The 18759-nt window shown below is 36.9% G+C and overlaps 2 protein-coding genes across 2 annotated transcripts in view; one reads left to right on the forward strand and one right to left on the reverse strand.

Annotated features, from left to right (window-relative positions):
* The window catches only part of pkn3 (protein kinase N3), a 28180-nt gene extending 25814 nt beyond the window's left edge, over positions 1-2366 (reverse strand). Inside the window, exon 1 of the mRNA XM_059358005.1 lies at positions 2081-2366. Within this exon, the coding sequence (XP_059213988.1) occupies positions 2081-2101 (21 nt within the window). The 5' untranslated portion in view covers positions 2102-2366. The remainder of the gene's footprint in view (positions 1-2080) is intronic.
* A 1525-nt stretch (positions 2367-3891) lies between these two features.
* On the forward strand, positions 3892-14701 carry LOC131992799 (protein SET-like). The gene is made up of 8 exons (XM_059358490.1): positions 3892-4120; positions 7657-7714; positions 7798-7940; positions 9452-9555; positions 9652-9765; positions 10016-10186; positions 12391-12525; positions 13266-14701. Exons 1-8 carry the CDS (start codon positions 4051-4053, stop codon positions 13284-13286), a joined length of 816 nt encoding a protein of 271 aa, XP_059214473.1. The 5' UTR covers positions 3892-4050; the 3' UTR covers positions 13287-14701.
* The last annotated feature ends 4058 nt before the right edge of the window (positions 14702-18759 follow it).

Consider the following 18759-nt stretch of genomic DNA (forward strand, 5'->3'; position numbering starts at 1 on the left):
TTAAAACTAACTGAATTTGAAAACAAAAAAATCACAACAAAATTAAAAACAAAAACGGATGAAAAAAAACAAAACTATTGTAACCTTGATCTGTTGTTTACTAACAAACTTACCTGTTCATCTCTTTTTGATCAATTGTTTAGTTTTTTAAAAAATCAAAAAGACCAATATTTTGATTTGCTCATCCAACTGTCCCAACCCAAAGCTACTTAATGTAAAGCTCTGTAAAACACACAAAATCAGTAAATCTTCAAATTTTAAAAAGCTAGAAATGTTAACCCTTACCCTAAATTTAATATTGTTCTCCACCACTTGATACAGATGCCTAAACAAAGAATACAATAACTATTACATCATCAAGCCGTTGCTGCTGTAACTGGTTGAGCAGTTTGCCTACAACAGGTGATGAGTATTACTTGTATCCATTAATGTATTAGCTATTATCTACTGAAGGACAACACCTTCTGACAATCAAAACAACTACACCTGTTTTATCCAGGGAGTGGTGACATGTCTGGGTCCCATTCAAATCATTTTAACGCCATAGTTGACAAATGGATGGTATATTTTTCTGACTGTATGCATTTTAAACTCTCTGGAGTCCACAAAAGCAGTGGAGCATCATTTCTTCCTGATGTCACAACTTTAAAACGAAGCAGTGTCGTGCCCTGCTATCAACTTCCCTTGAAACTACATGTCAGTTTTTGTTTGATGATAATAAGTAAAACCGGAGATAATGTCAAACATATTTAGGATAAAAACATAGAACTAGAAATTATCCTAATTTTATCTCATATGTTATATTTGCAACCTGTGTTCACATTTGCAACATTAAAAATGCTTAATTTAGCATGATAGTGTTTTGAAGGTAAACAAAACTAAAACATTTTAGATATCCGATTTTATGTTTTTTTTGTGTGCGTTTCTTTTGGGTTCAACATGTTGATGCAGTAAATTTAAGTAAAAAAGAATAGTTATCATGTCATATAGGTAAGGTCATGCTGAAAAAATGGTTCCAGCATAGCATGGTAAACATTAATAAAGTGGCAGATTGAAAAAATATTCAAAATGGCCCTAAAATAAGAGATACTTTTATTGAAATATTTGCAACCACAGGCTTATTTTATTAAGATTTCAAATGTTTGGCTAAAACTCTTATTAGTAATTGACCTTCTTTCACCAATATGAAGAAAATATTTTCAAAGTGTACGCTAGCTTTAACTGAAATTGACCATTTTAGAGAGGTCTATGGTTTTTTTGAAATAACAAATTAACTGATTAAAAGGTGAAAAAAAAAGTTGGTAATATTTCTTCTACATGTACTAAAACCAGCCAAATGCCATTTTGACCCCTGAGGAGGATGGGTGTTATACCTTTTTTTTTTTTTTTTTTTTTTTGCTGACATCCAAAAATGAACAGTGCTTTCAAAACATAAGTTTCACTAAAAGTTGACACATCCTACTCTGTACATTCCCATCAAGAAATTATTATTCCACTATAACTATTAAAAGAAAAATTCAGGTTTTATTACTTTGTTTTCTCTTGAAATGAGGCCTAATTTTGTCTATTTGACTAAAATTGACCAATAATAATGACCAAAAATTTATATATCATTTTCATATTTTTTTCATGAGTTGTCTTAAAATGTGAAAAAAAAGTTGGTTATCATTTTTTTTTCTATATGTCCTAAAACAGTCTTGTGTCATGGGGTCCTTTTTGACCCCCGAGGAGGAGGATGGGTGTACAGTCGACAACGGTTAACAGACTCTAAAAAAAGGTTGAAGTCATGTCAATGAGGTAGCTTAGCTAATTCTCATCATATCTTATTATCTTAATGAAACTGCGTGGTTTAAATAGTAAGCTACAGCTCAACATTAGCAGAGGTATCTGTGTGACAACTACAAAGACAGAGGAACTATGAGGAAAGGCAACAAGTCAAACCGGAAAATCCAGTGCGGCGTGATTTAACTAACCTGAACGTCGAGTAGGCAAATAATAATTGGCTCAGTGTTGAAACCTAATGTTCCCATGACCATTAAACAATATTAGACGAATAAGACATTTTGTGAATTAAGTTTACCTGTTGAGTTAAACCTGACATGGTGGCTGTCACTTGTCTGTGCTGGACATTCACATAGAGTCTTCTTCTTCTTCTGCTGCGGTTTTCTCCGGTCACCGGTCAGTGAAACAGCTCCAGGAGGAACAGCAGTTCTTGTAAAATTCACCGTCTGTTAGGGGTGTTCACGCTCCACAGGACTGTACTTCTTTTCATAGTGGAAACAAATTTGAACTGAGTTTATCTTGGGCTTGACGCTAAACTGACGTCAGCAGGCGGCGTCTGGATTGGTTGGCATCGATAATGACGGACACCCTGCGACAGCCAATCACATTCGCTCATTCAATGCACCTGCAGAGGACACCTGTGATGAAGCTGCTTTTATTACCCGGGGCGCGTTCACAAGCAACAAAACCTAGCAAAACGATTAATTAACCTTTTGGTGCACAACATATAAACATCTTCTAATGCACAACTTGGGTTAAAAATGACCCGCATTCATTTCCCATGTTATTTCATGCTGGATGTGTGTTTGAATATCTTTTTTTTATTATAACAACTGATCATTGTATCCATTTTTCCTTTCATACTTCATGAAGAAAAATAGTTTTTGTATTATTACAACAATTTTACACACATGGGTCAAAAATGACCTTGTGCATTAGAAGCGTAGTGATACAAAAAGTGATACACTGAATTAACAATTTGAGTATATGTGTAACTATGTTTCTTTTTTGTAAGGTTTTAACTTTAAAAGAGTAGTTAGAACCACCAGATTACATTGGAAAATCACATATTTAACCATTTGAGACTTATTAGAGCCACCAAATAATAATTTTCATTGGACAAACACCATTTTAACAAAATAGGATAGTTAATATTTGTGTCTTCTTTGTCAGGTTTTAAATTGGTGACAACATATAAACACCTTCTAATGCACAACATGGGTCAAAAAATTAGCTTGTGCATTAAAAGCACAACAAAGTGTTAAAAAAAGGGTTTTTATTCAAAAAGTAAGAAATGAAAACAACGAGAGGATGTATGATGATCGATGATTGGGAGTTTAAAGTTGTATGAAAATAAATAATTAATATTTTTTATTATAAGTAATATTTTTCTCTTTGACACAGTTCATCAAACTTTAGTTGTGAAACATTTAAAACAATAACAATTGTGTTGAGAAAGAAATTAAGTCGTGCTATTTGCTCAATGTTGATTTAATATCATGAACATTGTAATTAACAGTGTTTTAAGAAAGCAAAAGCAGAATTGTGATTTTATTTTAGTGATTTTCCATTTCCCCTTTGTAATACACAGAGGGTGAGGTATAGAGAGAGGTAAATTTACAGTAGGGCTCAACGCTGCTTTGTATTTAGTTCATGAAGAAGTATCAACAATCGGTTGTTTTCATAAATAATAAATGATTTATGTATTTGTTTATTTAATCTATTTATTTTCTTTTTTCTGTAAATATGTATTATGTAAATATGTATGTTTAGGGGACAAAAATGTTAATTGAGTAAACATGTTGCGTTCACGTTATAGCTTTTGTTTTGACTATTCTCATTGGATTTGTTTGTTTTTCAGTTTACTTTGTTGTGTTACTCGCATATGTTCGAAATTTAAAAAAAAAAAGCTAAACTAAACTAAAACTAATGCGCTGGCGCTTTTGGTGACTACAGAGGGTTAATTCTCGTTCAACAAATTGTTCGTACAGCCAAAGTGTTTTTTGTTGTACTATTAACTTAGTGCGGGCAGTTTGAAGCTGCAGTGTCGCCCTCCGGCCAGCTGGGGGCAGCAGAGCACCATACATTTGTTTACCGACCGAGCGCGTCAGAGTGAAACAAGCGTGCGAAACAGCGCTCGTTGCTCCTTATCTCGGGCTTTAAGACACGCACTCTATGTAAGGTGGAAGTAACTTTGATCGTCCGGAGAAGAGTTATAAACCACTGGGAACATACATCTGGTTAAAGGTGTCACGACAAACGGAAACCATGTCGGCCTCATCGGCGAAAGTCAACAGAAAGGAGAATTCAAATCACGACGGAGCGGACGAGACCTCCGGTAACGTGAAGGAATGGCGCTTATCCTGCTCAACGCCATTTTCATTTGTTTTTCGTCATTTTGATATTTTCACTATAGTTTGTTGTGTGCTATTGAGCGATATGTCTTTGTTTGGACAGCTCGATTTACCATTTCCTGCTTATACACATTGGGGCTAAATGTTGTGCAGCACTGTGCAGTAATATAGCATGATAGCATAGGCTAACTATGAGAGGTTAGCTGGCCATTAGCTCACATTAGCGACTAGCCTTAGTTCACATTAGGAGGCCGGTATTTGCATCGCATAAGCTACATTTAGCGCGATGTGCAATTATTGTTCATGCACAAGGTTCCCGGGGTGCTTGATGCACAAAGGTAACGTTATGATAAAAATCGCTTGCAGTTGTGCGTTTCTTCACACACGTCTACGGTCGGAGCTTCTTCACCAATTGTTTCCTACATTATTAGCAAGTTCAACATTTACCGTAGTGTTATGTTATCCTGTTTTTCATCGGTCAACAAAGGCCGAGCACTGAGGTTACCGCTCGTTGTAAGTCAACAACGTGGCGTGGCTTTGTGTTGTCACTTAGTCGCGGAGCAAAATGTAAACAAGCGCTTCTTATTGTTTTAGATAACGTTAGCTGGTGCTGTAACGTGACGTTATGAATGGTATTTGTTTTACATGCGCTAAGAGAAATTGATGGAGGTCCCAGTGTGATAACCTCAGTGTGGAGCAGATAGCATTTAACACAAGGGACGCTGCTAAGCTCCCATTCAAACCAGGCCGCCTTAAGCAGCAACAGGAAGCTCCAGAGGCACCATGGAGCCTCCACACACACCACGGCCGGTCCCGCGCTACTAGACACACACTGCATGCAGTGGGGACATGACTCCAGTTAATGGGCTCGGCACATCGGGCTTCTTTTATGTACTTAAATTGGTAAAAAATACTTTTGTGAATGTTCAAATCATCATCTTATTTAATTAAATTGGGATGCTGTGAAGATGTTTTATATCGTCACACTGTTAAAATAATCGCCTAACTCATTTTTTTTAAGTTTTGCAGGAAACACAACAAAAACTTAACCGAAAGTGAAAGATATTACATTTATTGATCATTTCACTCAAAAGGGATGACTATTGGAAAAAAATGACTTAGGCGATTTTAACTGTGTGACGATATGTGAGAGAAATGGAATATAACTCAACTCAAACTTTATTTATAAAGCACATTTAAAACAATTGGGGTTGACCAAAGTGCTGTATAGATATCACAGTTGCAGGAAATAAAGTAAAAACTAAAATACATAAACACAATGCAACAATAGAATAAAAAAATAAAATGTAATAACAAATGAAAATTTTAAAATTTGAACAAAATTTTGCTTTTTGCCAGATGTCCACTTAAACTTTATTAAAAGCCAGGGAGAAAAAGTGCATGTTATTCCAGAGCCTCGGGGCCGCTGCCACAAAGGCACAGTCACCTTTGGTTTTGAGTCTGGTTTTAGGGGTGGCCAGTAACAGCTGATGGAAGGATCTCAGTGTTCTGGCAGGAGGTGGATTTGAAGGAGCTCAGTCAAATACTGGGGGGCTAGGCCATTAAGAGCTTTAAAAACAAACAATAAAATTTTAAAATCTATTCTAAAAGCAACCGGGAGCCAGTGTAGCAAAGCTAGGACAGGTGATATGTGGTCACGTATGCGTGTGCCAGTAAGGAGACGGGCAGCTGCATTTTGTACCAGCTGCAGGCGGTGCAAAAGTGAGAGGTCTAGGCCGACATACAGTGAATTACAGCAATCCAATCTCGTATTAATAAAAGCATGGATTACAGTCTCCAGATAATCTGGAGAATCTCCTCATGTTAAAGCATGAAAAGCCAATATTTTTACAAAATAAGGTAGGGCTGGGCGATATATCCATATAAAAGATATATCGATATATTTTAAAATGCGATATGGAATTGGACCATATTGCATATATTGATATAGTTTAAAAAAAATTCTTTATATATATATATATATATATATATATATATATATATATATATATATATATATATTTTTTTTTTTTTTTTAATTTAAATGTGCACTTTATGGAGCTTTGATTTTTTTTTAAAAAGGTACTCCTGTTGTTATACAGTATTTATGTTCATTTAAATAAACAGTTTCGATAAAACTACTTGTGACATGTCATATTTGGCTTTGACTGTCACTGAACATTTGCTGTCACTTTGCGATGAAAATATCGGGATATATATATATATATATAGATATTCGATATTATCGAGATTCTGAGTCGGATGTCCCGTCTGGTGCAATCTGCTCTTTTGAGATTTACGAGCTTTAGCAACGGCTCAGCCGCGGCTGGGAAGCTGCTGAACCGTTCCGTGGCGCGCCTGGTGAAAATGCTCTCGCTAATTAGAGTGGCAGCGATCAGCAACTCTTTTTCAAAAAAAGCATCTGGCAACAAATCTAGCGACTTTTTCTGGTGTTATTGGAGACTTTTGGAGACTCGTTCTTGACGTTTTAAGACTATTTTATGCAACTGATATAATTATAATAGAGCACAGTAATCCAGGTACCTCCTTTCGAAAGCAATGAACTTTTAATTCTCAAGAATTTTAAACATTGTTGCTAAATTTAGCGACTTTTCAGACCCCCTTAGCGACTATTTTTCAAGAAAGCAACTGGAGACAAATCCAGAGACTCCTTCTTACTCTTCTTAACGAGCCGGCTTGTAGTCGCTAAGGGGGTTTGAAAAGTCGCTAAATTTAGCAACAAAGTCGCTAAATTGGGAACACTGCTTCGCTGGCTTTTACAAATGTGACAAAGTGTTGTCGTGTAGAGTACTGCGTCACATCCCGCTTAGCGATCTATCCAATCAGCACCCAGGCTTTTTTCAGGGGAGAAAAGAGACCCTGCTCTTCGACAGGGACGAAAAAAGTCCCGACAAAAGCCAGCTCCGGACTGCTCGTACTCAAATAAGGGGCGTTTTCGGCGAGTGAGACCCGCCTCATTTCGGGTATTGCCCGATAGTGGAAACAGCCCTATTACTGGGTTCTCCTCACTCGGCTGAAATTGGAAAGTGTTCCCACGCCCACAGCTGTGGAATTCTGCTTTGGAACCAATTCCACAGAGAGCAGGCTGACATGAGAGGGATAGAAGCAGCGCGACTGGCCATAATGTCGATGACTTATTTACAATTTATCGAGCGGATAAAAAAACAATTGTGTCCATTTTATATATTGAAGGATAAGTTGCTCATGACAGACCTCACCCCCTCATGACAGGGCTAACCATCGCCTACTTTTTTTGAGAATTACTTCAAAATGAAACAGCAGTAACATGTACAAATTAGTGCAGAGTAAACTGTGTGTTTTAGCTGTATGTGAACCACATCTAGTATATTTCCTTAGTTAGTTCCTGCAAGAGAGCAGATAACTATTAGGTCACAACATAAAGATATAATGGGTACAGCAGTGACTTTTTAATAGAACAGTGTGATAACATCTGCTTGCATCTCAACATCCTGTGTTAAACATTTCATTTTCCTCTCAGAAAAAGAACAGCAGGAAGCAATTGAACACATTGATGAAGTACAGAATGAAATTGACAGGTGAGTTGACTCTTGATTATGAGTAATGAAAAGTGGGTGCATGCAGAATGGTGTAACATGTTTTTTGTCTTCTTTCTCTCTAGACTGAACGAACAGGCAAGTGAAGAAATATTAAAAGTAGAGCAGAAGTACAACAAATTACGTCAGCCGTTCTTTCAGAAGCGATCAGAACTCATAGCCAAAATCCCCAACTTCTGGGTCACAACATTCGTCAACCATCCACAAGGTAAACTCTTCTATTTTATTATTATTTTATATGTATGGATAGAACCCAAATTCTAAAAAAGTTGAGACGCTGTAAAACATAAATTACATAATGGCCCTCATTCGTCAATCAAACGTAGAAACCAGCACAGATCTGACTGCATAAATCATTTTATGAGTGGATTCACGTGTGATTCATCAAACGTTCGTCCAATCACAGCATAAGAATGTTCGGCTGTTGATAAATGCGGTGGCTAAAAGCATTTAAATATTGCGTCCTAATATATAGGCAGTTCAGAGGCCTCGCCTTGAGAGTTTACCACACCGAAAGGGCGCAATATGGCCAAAAAGAGTAATTAAAAAAATAAAAAAAAAAACTTTATTAGTAAAGTGCACCTCTACAAATAACAGACCTTTCAATAGTGATGTGCCAATGAAGCCTCATGAACCATTTTCTTTATCTTATGAGCCCACCAGATGGCACCCTTGATTTAAAGAAAAAGGCTCAAGCTATGGTAATTGAATGTACTTTCAGCCCCTTGTTGAACAAAGAGAGCCATCTAGTGGGCTCAGAAAATAAAGAAAATGCTTCATGAAGCTTCATTGGCACATCACTACCTTTCAAGCAGGCACGGAAATGCTTTTCCATTTCGGGCTAACTGCTGGAGGAGACACTGAGACACCACCGGGGTCCAAGCCCAAAAACGCTTAACATCTAATAGGCTCGGTTAGTAGCCTGTAGAATTTCACGGTTGCAGGGTTTATTAATTTATTTATAAACATGCTTTGGTTTTTTCACTAGAAAACCCCCCCCCCAGAGTTTTATCCGCTCCAGAAAGTGACTTCAGTAGCTATACAATAGTCTGATAAGTCGGTGACTCAGACATGAGGACCTCATGACGAATCAAACTTACGAGCTTACATCACATTAGATCGTACCCTCCGCTCACATCCAAATTGATAAATGCAGAGCCGTGTGTAGAAATGACCGTACGGCCTCTTTTCTGTTGCACGTTTGTTTCATAAATGAGGGCCATTGTGTACATTTACAAACCCAAACGTTTCAGTATTAACATTAACCCTTGACCTTAAAACCCACCTGCCTTAGAAAGGTTTAGGTTAGACCAAAAAATAATTTGAGGCAAAGCTTAAAGCAAAAGAACTCCCAAAATACACGTATAAGGCTTGATGCCTTAGATTACATCTTCTAGTTTATAAGATTACCTAGATAAGTTTAAAAAAAAAAGTTTTTCTGTTCTAACTCTGGCCCTACCATTATCCATTGACTTGTAGGTGGGTTTTAAGAAGTTGAATATAAAGTCTTGGTACAGTTTCCAATTAAATATACATGTCTCCTCACTTTCTGTTTTTTATTTATGTTTACGTAGTAAACATTTAAACTCTTTTGGAATTGGGTTTGTAGTATTTATCATGACTAACCGTGAGAGCTACCATTGATTGTAGCAAATGAATATCAGTGGAGTAAACTTTTAAATATTGTTTTAAATGTCGATCTCTACATGTCTCATGTAGTTTCAGCTCTTCTGGGGGAGGAGGACGAGGAAGCACTTCATTACCTGTCGAGGGTGGAGGTCACTGAGTTTGAGGATATCAAGTCTGGATATAGAATAGATTTTGTGAGTTATCTGGTTTACTTTGTATTTGTACATTCTAGATGTCATGGATGGCATATGATATAAATGACCTTATAAAGTATGTTTTCTTTTCTCTAGTATTTTGACGAGAACCCATACTTTGAGAACAAAGCGCTCTCCAAAGAGTTTAATGTAAATGAGAGTGGAGATCCTGTTTCTAAATCAACTGAAATCAAATGGAAAGCTGGAAAGGTTGGTTTGCTTTTTTTCTTTGGTTTTTATGTAATGCTATGATGCCAGTTTTCTTTCATCTAATACTACACAATCTCATTCATCAAAAGAATAGGAAATAATTGTGTTTTAAAAGTCAACAAAATATTTCATCTCCATTGCACTATTGGTTTGTTTTTTTTTCAGGTTTTTGCACTTGTATCAAGGGGAAAAAATGACCATTATCAGTATTCTAACCTTAAATCTTGATCAAACACGTTTCCCTCCCCAGGATCTGACGAAGCGTACAGGTCAGACGCCAAACAAAGCTGGGAAAAAAAGACAGCACGAGGAGCCGGAGAGCTTCTTCACCTGGTTCACAGACCACTCAGATGCAGGAGCTGATGAACTGGGAGAAGTGATCAAGGATGACATCTGGCCTAATCCGCTGCAGTACTACTTGGTAAACCTTTAATCATCACTTTTGCTATCTTACAGTTTTAGAGAGCTCTCAGACCTTTAGTAGAACTTCACAAGGCACTTTATTTGTGGGGGTGTGTTGATGAAGTCCTAATCCTGTGTCCCTATGTTAATAGTAAATATATGTTTTCATCATCCTGCACACATGGGGCTTTACAAAAATGAATCCAATCAAATGACACTTTTGGTGAGTAGCTAATCGATACAAATATCATAAAACTGCACTTGAGTGTTTGTGAGTCGTAGTTCTGGTCGTCGTAACTGACACCGTAATAGTCTAGGATTACAATACCGAACCAACATTTTCACTTCCAAAAAAATGTGGCTGAGGTGTATTTCAGGGAGGCTTTCAGCATGGGCAGTATACGCTCACTATAAACCTCCATCTGTGTGTCCTGGATGCACTCAGTGACACGAACACAAAGATGTCCTTTTACCTCTCCCTTGCCCTCTTACTCAGTGCGTTTACATGCACAGTTTAATCGAGCTATGCTTAAAAATGGATGTCCTTTTTTACATCGAAAATCGAATAACTGACCTGAACATGTCCTCCTCCTCAACACTGGGTGGCGATATGCGTCATTTCAGCGGGTTAATATGGCCCCCTTTACCGGTTGACCTCAGTTCCACACTTTGTGCCGTCGCAACTGACCGGCTAATGAGCGACCAGCTAATATGCGAGACCTGCTAATGCGTAACCGGCTAATGTGCGACCGGCTAATGAGACCGGCTAATATGCGACCGGCTAATATGCGAGACTGGCTTATGTGCGACCGGGCTAATGTGAGACCGGCTAGTGTGCGAGCGGCTAATGTGCGCGACCGGTTAATGTGCGCGAGCGGCTAATGCGATCGGCTTTCTTGGATATTTTTGTTCCGGGGGTCATACATCAGCTCGGGGGGTGGAGGATGGGAGAATGCGTACATGTGTTGTCTTGTCATTAATGCCGGCGAAAATCCTATTCCAATCGTATTATCTGCGTGTCCTAATCGGAGTTGGGGAACTCCGACATTAGTCGGACTAACACGTTAACATGCACTTCAGTTGTCCAGTTATAGTCAGATTAAGCTGAAGGGTGTGTGTGGAGCTATGACGGTCCTCTGTAGTTTTGTGTCTTGCTGCCAGTTGTTTGACGTGTCTGATGGAGGCACCTTACAGAGGACCTGTTTCGTTAGGTTGCCACAAGAGAGCAATTTCTCACCACAGCTTCAATGGGTTACTTTAAACTCTTCTATTTTTCATCTTTTACACGGCCTTCGATCCAGCACCTACATCTGGACGTGCATGCCTTTTTTAGCAATAATATCATAAGCCTATTAATCTACACACCACACATTGCACACTGCATCTAGCAATAGCCACAATTCTTCCGAGTAGGGCCCCGATCAATGCATGGTGTTTCCAAAGTTACTGAGTAATGGCATTAAGTAATTGGGATCTATATTGACAAAATACATTCTGTCAAGCAGTCCTAGCTACAGATAATGATATCTCTGTACATTTCTTCTACATATGATGGTCATATTTAAAGTATCTTCTTAAAATGTGGTAAAGTTAAGTTTAAATGTAAAAGTGGTCTGTCTCGTGTAGTGCTATACTAGTGTGGAAGATGGCTACATACTGTAGAGTAAATGAGACAGCAGGCTAGTAGTTGATGGCAGTAGGATGATGAGTTGTGTTGCAGCAATACTGTTAACGAGTGATGTGCCAGTGATGCTTCATGAACCATTGTCATTATTTTCTGAGTCCACTAGATGGCGCTCTCTGTTCAACAAAGAGCTGAAATCACACTCAACTACCATTGCTTCAGCCTTTTTCTTTAAACCAGTGGCACCATCTAGTGGTCTCAGAAAATAATCAAAGTCAAAAGTCACTTTATCTTCAGTTTTTGCTACACGTGTACACATACAGAGAACTGAAATTACTTTTCTCTCAGAACCCTCATTTAAAACAAATATACACATACACAAGCTATATACAGAATAGAAATAAAATACGTTAAAATTTGCAGGCTAAACGTATAAAAGGCAAAAATACAGGCTGAATAGTGCAAATGGTTGTAAAGTCTTAGTGTTAGAAATGCAGTTCAGTTATTAAAGAAAATGGTTCATGAGGCTTCATTGGCACATCACTACTGTTAAAACATTTAAGCAAGGACCAGGTGGTTAATGTGTGAATGTTTCCAAGGTCCCTGATATGGAGGACGAGGAAGGTGATGGCGATGATGACGATGATGAAGAGGAGGGTCTGGAAGATATTGACGAGGGGGAGGAAGAGGAAGGGGAAGATGATGATGAGGATGGTGATGGAGAAGATGGAGAGGTAAGGATTTGTCATTGTGTGACGTGACGGTCTAGTGGAGTGTTGAACCAGTAATGGTCATCAACAGTAAACTGAGTGAAGACACTTCCTGTGCTGTTAAAGTAGTCTAACCCTTTGATGCACAACATGGTCTAAAGTGACCTGACAGAGTTTTTAAGTTCTATGTCTTTGCAGTAAATTATTTTCATCATTCAGTATTCCAGGTTTTCCTCAATTAGTTTGTTTTTGATCATCATACATCCTAATTTTATGTTTTCCTTTTATTAATTTTTTAAATAAATCCCTTTTTGTGTCACTACCCTTCTAATGCACAGCATGGGTCAAAAATTACCCGTATCCTTTTTTTAGCTAAGTAGCTTGTTAAGCTAACTACTTAGCTAACTTTTTGGCTAAGTATTTAGCGAAGTAGCTTGTTAAGCTAACCACTTAGTAGTTAGCTTAGCAAGCTACTTAGCCAAGTAGTTAGCTATGTAATAATACAAAAACTTTAAATAATGAAATAATGATCTATTGTTCTCAAATATATATATATATATATATATATATATATATATATATATTCAATCATTAAATAAATTGATATCAAAAGATAGAGCATAGAAGCACACAGCAAGCATTAAATAACATGGGAAGTGTGAAGGCGTGTCCATATGTTGTGCATCAAAGGGTTAATAGGAACAAAAATGATTGAGGAAGTTATGGATGATGGAGCCAACCAGTGTCATAATTCTCTCTTTCAGGATGACGGCGAGGATGATTAAACATATCAGCCAACAGATTTTTGTTTTCCAGTTCTACTTCTGTAATCATCTTACAACCCATGGGAGCAAAATCCTTTTGTTGGGTGGGGCGGGGGGGGGGGGGAACAAAACAAAAAAGAAACTTCTTTCCTGTATGTCGTCAGCCTGTCCGCCCTCCTCCTCCTCTGCAACCATGACCTGTCCATAATCCATAATGCCTGAAGAGCGGGTGTTCATCAGGTGGGGCGGGGTGTCGGGGGATCTCCTGGAGTCCCACCTTTCGTTGTTCCTCCACATCTCCCAAAGACGTGAACATTTTTTAAAAAGTTGTAGCATTCTGCACGTCATCCTACGTAGATTTGAAATACGTACCATAAAAATTTCTATGTAAAATATGACAATATCACAGTTTATGTTGAAGTTGTGAGTTCAATAAAAATAAGCCATGGTGCAGTGATAACTTAATCATAGCATCGTTAGCCACTTTATATAGCCACTCTATATCTAGAGATATAGGTATAGATATCTATATAGATATCTATATCTATCAGTGGTGGGGGATGCTTAGGCTTATTAGAAGTTGCATTTTCCTTTGTGACTTATTGTACTAATTGAAAGCACCAGCTTGTTCCTTTCAACCGTTGTAAATGTTTTTGGGATATACATGTATCTTGGTAAGACAGTTCTTCATTGTACACAGTTTAATGGGGAGGTGTAGTGGGGCTTTGACACCAAATCTGGACTTCTTAGAAAAAATCATCTTGTTTTTGAGACATCCACAAGAAGGTTTGAAATGTACATTTTTTTTATAGAAGCGACCTAAAAATCTAATTTTGAGCTGACTTACATTTTGCGATGGGAGAAAAAAAGATTTCTGTGGAGTCTGCAGTGTTTCTCCTGTTCCACTGGAAACCTGTTCACATTAAATTAAGTGTACCAGTTGCTTTGTTACAATAAATAAATGTACACATAATGTTTGAGTAGTTTGATTGCATTTTAACATTGTAAGCTTGTTTGACACCCTACACCATGCTTTTTTATGTCTTTAGGAAATTCCAGAAGTTGATACAGGCAACTTTTGCAAATGCTTTTAAGCAGATTACCAATTATCAAGCAAAAGTGAATGTATTTGTAGACGAATGACAAAACCGATGCATTTATGGATATTTGGGGGAACTTTTTTTGGTTCAGACAAGTTGAAAATGCATTTTTGGCAAACCAGATGGTTCCAACAGACAGCTGGATTTACACAGGGTTCAGTGGATGCTAATATGTGATTATATTAAGATTTCATGTATGAAATGTATTTGAAGCTACTGGCTCTCTAATGTAATCGTTGTTAAATATCCATTTGGATGTGTTCTGTGTAATACCCTGCACTTTGATGCAAATGAGTTTTAAAATAAACAGTTTGGGCTGACTCAGGTTTTAAAATATATTGCAAGAGTTGATTTTATTTGAATTAGTCTGTTGTTGCTGTTAGGGCAGTTTGGGGTCGTATTAAAAACGAGGCACTAGTTTTGGCCCAAACACTTAAAGGAGTGAGAGGTAACCCAACAACACCAAATTAACTTCTTGATGCTCGTTATAATTTTCGCCCTATCCATTTAACTGCCTAATGTACAAACTGATAATCTGTCATAACAGCATAACCCCAGATTATCATGTACATTTATTAGAAGTAGCACCTGTTGTAGTAGCCCTCTGTAGAATCTACACAGAGTACAAATAGAATACAAGAGCCACAACAAAAAGACCTAAACAATATGATGGCAATAAAAAAAAAAAACAGGTTGATAAACATGGTGTTGTAATTATATTCTGATGTCCTCATAAAAAAATAACTGAACCTGAAAAATCATTACTGGACTCAAAAGAGGCTACATGCATCAGATTGGACAGCACAAGAGCCCTTGTTGTACAGTAGTGTTCAAAATAATAGCAGTCCAATGTGACTAACCAGATTAATCCAGGTTTTTAGTATATTTTTTATTGCTAACTGGCAAACAAGGTACCAGTAGGTGCAGTAGGACCCAGCATTCGTGATATGCAGCTCTTGGGCAATTAGTTGAAAGGGGTGTGTTCAAATAAACAATAATAAAAAAATGTACTAAAAATCTGGATTAATCTGGTTAGTCACATTGGACTGCTATTATTTTGAACACTACTGTAAGAATATTTTGTCAGACATTTTGGGTTGCAAAGGACTTTTATCATCTCCCCTGTAAATCTAAGCACTTTTCCACTCCTTCCTGCATTCATTATATGGTTTAATATCAGAATTAGATCAATTCATAATCTAAATTTACATACAAATGTTGACATCTTTATCTAAATTTTCCCAAATCTATGATTTACCCAAGAATCATTTATTTTGTTACTAACAGATCAGTTAAAAGGGGTGTGTTAAAAAAAATAGGGTCTGCCGTTGACTTTACAAACACAAAACTGTTTTGTACAATTTTTTTTGTTTCTAGGATTTAACAATCCTGTGAATCACTAAATCTTCTTTAACAACATTCCACAATTAATTTACATTTCTTGGTTTTTCTTCAGAAACCTTTTTGATGTATAAAATATACTAAAAACCCAGATTAATCTGGTTAGTCACATTAGACTGCTATTATTTTGAACACTACTGTATGTGGACAGGATAGGAAGGCTGTGTGGTAAACTGCTATTAAATCACATTACATCAAAAAAAAATTCATAGATCTCTTAAACAACTTCAGACTTGTTGAAAACTACCAAACATTAGATCATTTTCTGAATTTAACCCTTTATATGCCAGTTTATATATTTGAATTTTCCAAAAATTCTCCCAAAAAACACAATAGATAAAACTTCTTTTTTTCGTTGTTTTTTTTGGAAGAAATTATGGAAAAATTCAAATACAAACTGACATATAAAGGGTTAAAATTCTGAAAATGATTTCATGTTTGGAAGTTCAAGAAATCTATGAAAAAAATCTTGATGTACGGTGATTTTATAGCAGTTTTAGTGTCCTTTTTTGGCCACGAGGGTCACGAGAGGGTAGTAAACTTGAGGAGGACATAAGGGTTAACAAGTCTTAACATCTTCAAAAGGGGACCATTAACTTTCAAGAGGTTTTGTGGTAGAGGACAGAAAAATCACTTAAAATACAGATGGGATCTGCGAGTCATTTTATCTCCACATGCCTTTGGTCTGACTTTCACTCTTCAAAGAAATGAATACAACTTTCTAAATATTTACAACATTTCACTGTTCTTGTATGATAAATCCCATTTACCATATCCCACTACCTGTAATATTGTTATACAATACGTCATGCAGTTCTCCCGCCAATAGGTGGCAGACATCCCATAGACATGACAAATGTCAGGCTCCAACCATGGCTTCACTGCACCACAGCACACACCAGAACAAAAGGAACTATCACAAGAATACCTGACCTCAGATATCCACCACTGTTTAATTCATTCTGATTTTACCAGGACATCTGTTGAAACATACTGTAGAGTGTGGATGTCCTTTACACCAGCAGTTCTCAACCTTTTTGAGTCGCGACCCCCAATTTAACATGCATGTTGTCCGCCACCCCCGCTGAATAGAACCTCAGACACACAGTTCAGATCATACAAACTCAGTTGATACGACGAATTTTGGACAAATAATGAAGCAGACAACAACTAAAACATCTCTCTGTCTGTGCATTTATATATTTTTTAATATTTTATTGTTACTTTTAATCTAAGTCCTTTGCTATAAGTTTAAAGGTCCATTCTGACCTCCTGAGTGTGTAACAGTCAGCTTCAAGACAGAGACTCCTCGTAAAGTAATAACTTGATACTTTGGGATTTGTCAGAAAAGAGACAAAATTACCCCAAAAAGAATCAAATTGACCACAAAATGATAAAAAAAAAGAAAAAAGAAGACACAAAATGACCAAAAAATTACATAAAATTAAGCAAAAAAGGACTCAAAATGACCACAAAATGACAAAAAATGACCACAAAATGGTCCAAAAAAGATACAAAATAACCATAAAAAGACACAAAATTACCAAAAAAGGAAACAAAATGACCAAAAAAGACACAAATTGACCACAAAATGATCAAAAGAAGACACAAAATGACCAAAAAAGACACAAAATGAATAAAAAAAAACACAAAATGATCAAAAAAAGGACTTAAAATGACCAAAAAAGACACAAATGACAAAAAAACACAAAATTACCAAAAAAAGACATTAAATGACCAAAAGGACTAAAACACATTAACAGATGAACACTTCAACACACTGGAAAATCATCTCGCAACCCCAATTGGGGTCGGGACGCCAATGTTGAGAATAGCTGCTTTACACAACACCAGGCGAGAGGCAGGGGAGGGAGGGGGACATCTCTGAAACGGAGGGAAAACATTGATTTGGTAAGGAGATCAAGGCTTATTGTGTCATTAAATTGTAGTGTCTGTAGACAACAAGACTTGATAGCCTTATAAACATCGTCAAAAAGTGTAGTTTTATGACTGCAACATTTAATCAGATGGCTCTTTGACCTCAGTTTTTGCCCCTAAATGCAGGTTCTCACTCAAACACTGAGCACAAATGACAGATGAATAGTTCATTTGAGACATTAAAATTGAACCTGAGTAGTTTTCTGTACTGTATTACAAGCAAGGTTATTATAGTTAATGAAAACTAACGAAATAACGAAAACTACAATTGAAAAAACATTTTCGTTAACTGAAATAAAATTAAAACAAGTTTTTAAAACAACAATAACTAACTGAAACTGTATTGTGTCTACTGAAGTCAGATCAGAGCCACATGTTCTCTGTAATTAGTTTCTTCTGTTCTCTTATCTCTTACCATGACTGGATTACTGTAATGCACTTCTCATGGGGATCCCTAGCGAGAGTCTGCAGAGGCTTCAATACATCCAGAACTCTGCAGCTAGGATCCTGATGAGAGCGCAGAAATATGATCATATCTCCCCCATTTTCATAGAAACAAGCAAACACCCTCCACCCCTGACCCTCCATCCACCCATCCCATTAAAAACAAAGCACAGACTGAGGAGGCTCCATCTCAACGTGGAGCAGTGAGGAAAGACTGGAGGCTGCTTAGAAATGAGATAAAATTAATTAAAATAAAGTGAGGTAGGATAAAATAAAATAAAAATAAAAATAAATAACAATAAAAGGTTTTTTAAAAAGCTAGATAAAAAAATATAAAAACAATAAATAAGTAATTAAGAAGTAGAGCATGATAATATATAAAATAAATGAATGAATAAAAGAGAAGATGCATGAGCAGAAAAATCTCTAATGTATGTTACGGTTTACGGTGTTTATGCATTAGTAACATTATTGAGCAGAATTATATGACAGAGTGAAAAATGCTGCTACACTTTATTCTTCAGCTACAGCTAGACACACACGTATATGTATATATATATATACGTGTGCGTGTGTGTGTGTGTGTGTGTGTACACACGGCGGCTGAGCTG

Source organism: Centropristis striata, chromosome 19, assembly GCF_030273125.1.
Source record: "Centropristis striata isolate RG_2023a ecotype Rhode Island chromosome 19, C.striata_1.0, whole genome shotgun sequence".
NCBI classification, from domain to species: domain Eukaryota; kingdom Metazoa; phylum Chordata; class Actinopteri; order Perciformes; family Serranidae; genus Centropristis; species Centropristis striata.

What these genes read in the sequence shown, in the direction of transcription:
- LOC131992799 (XM_059358490.1), top strand. Translation starts at nt 4,051, where the DNA reads ATGTCGGCCTCATCGGCGAAAGTCAACAGAAAGGAGAATTCAAATCAC. An exon ending in GTACAGAATGAAATTGACAG is followed by an intron (nt 7,715 to 7,797) that starts GTGAGTTGACTC and finishes CTTTCTCTCTAG; the next exon opens with ACTGAACGAACAGGCAAGTG. An exon ending in ATTCGTCAACCATCCACAAG is followed by an intron (nt 7,941 to 9,451) that starts GTAAACTCTTCT and finishes TGTCTCATGTAG; the next exon opens with TTTCAGCTCTTCTGGGGGAG.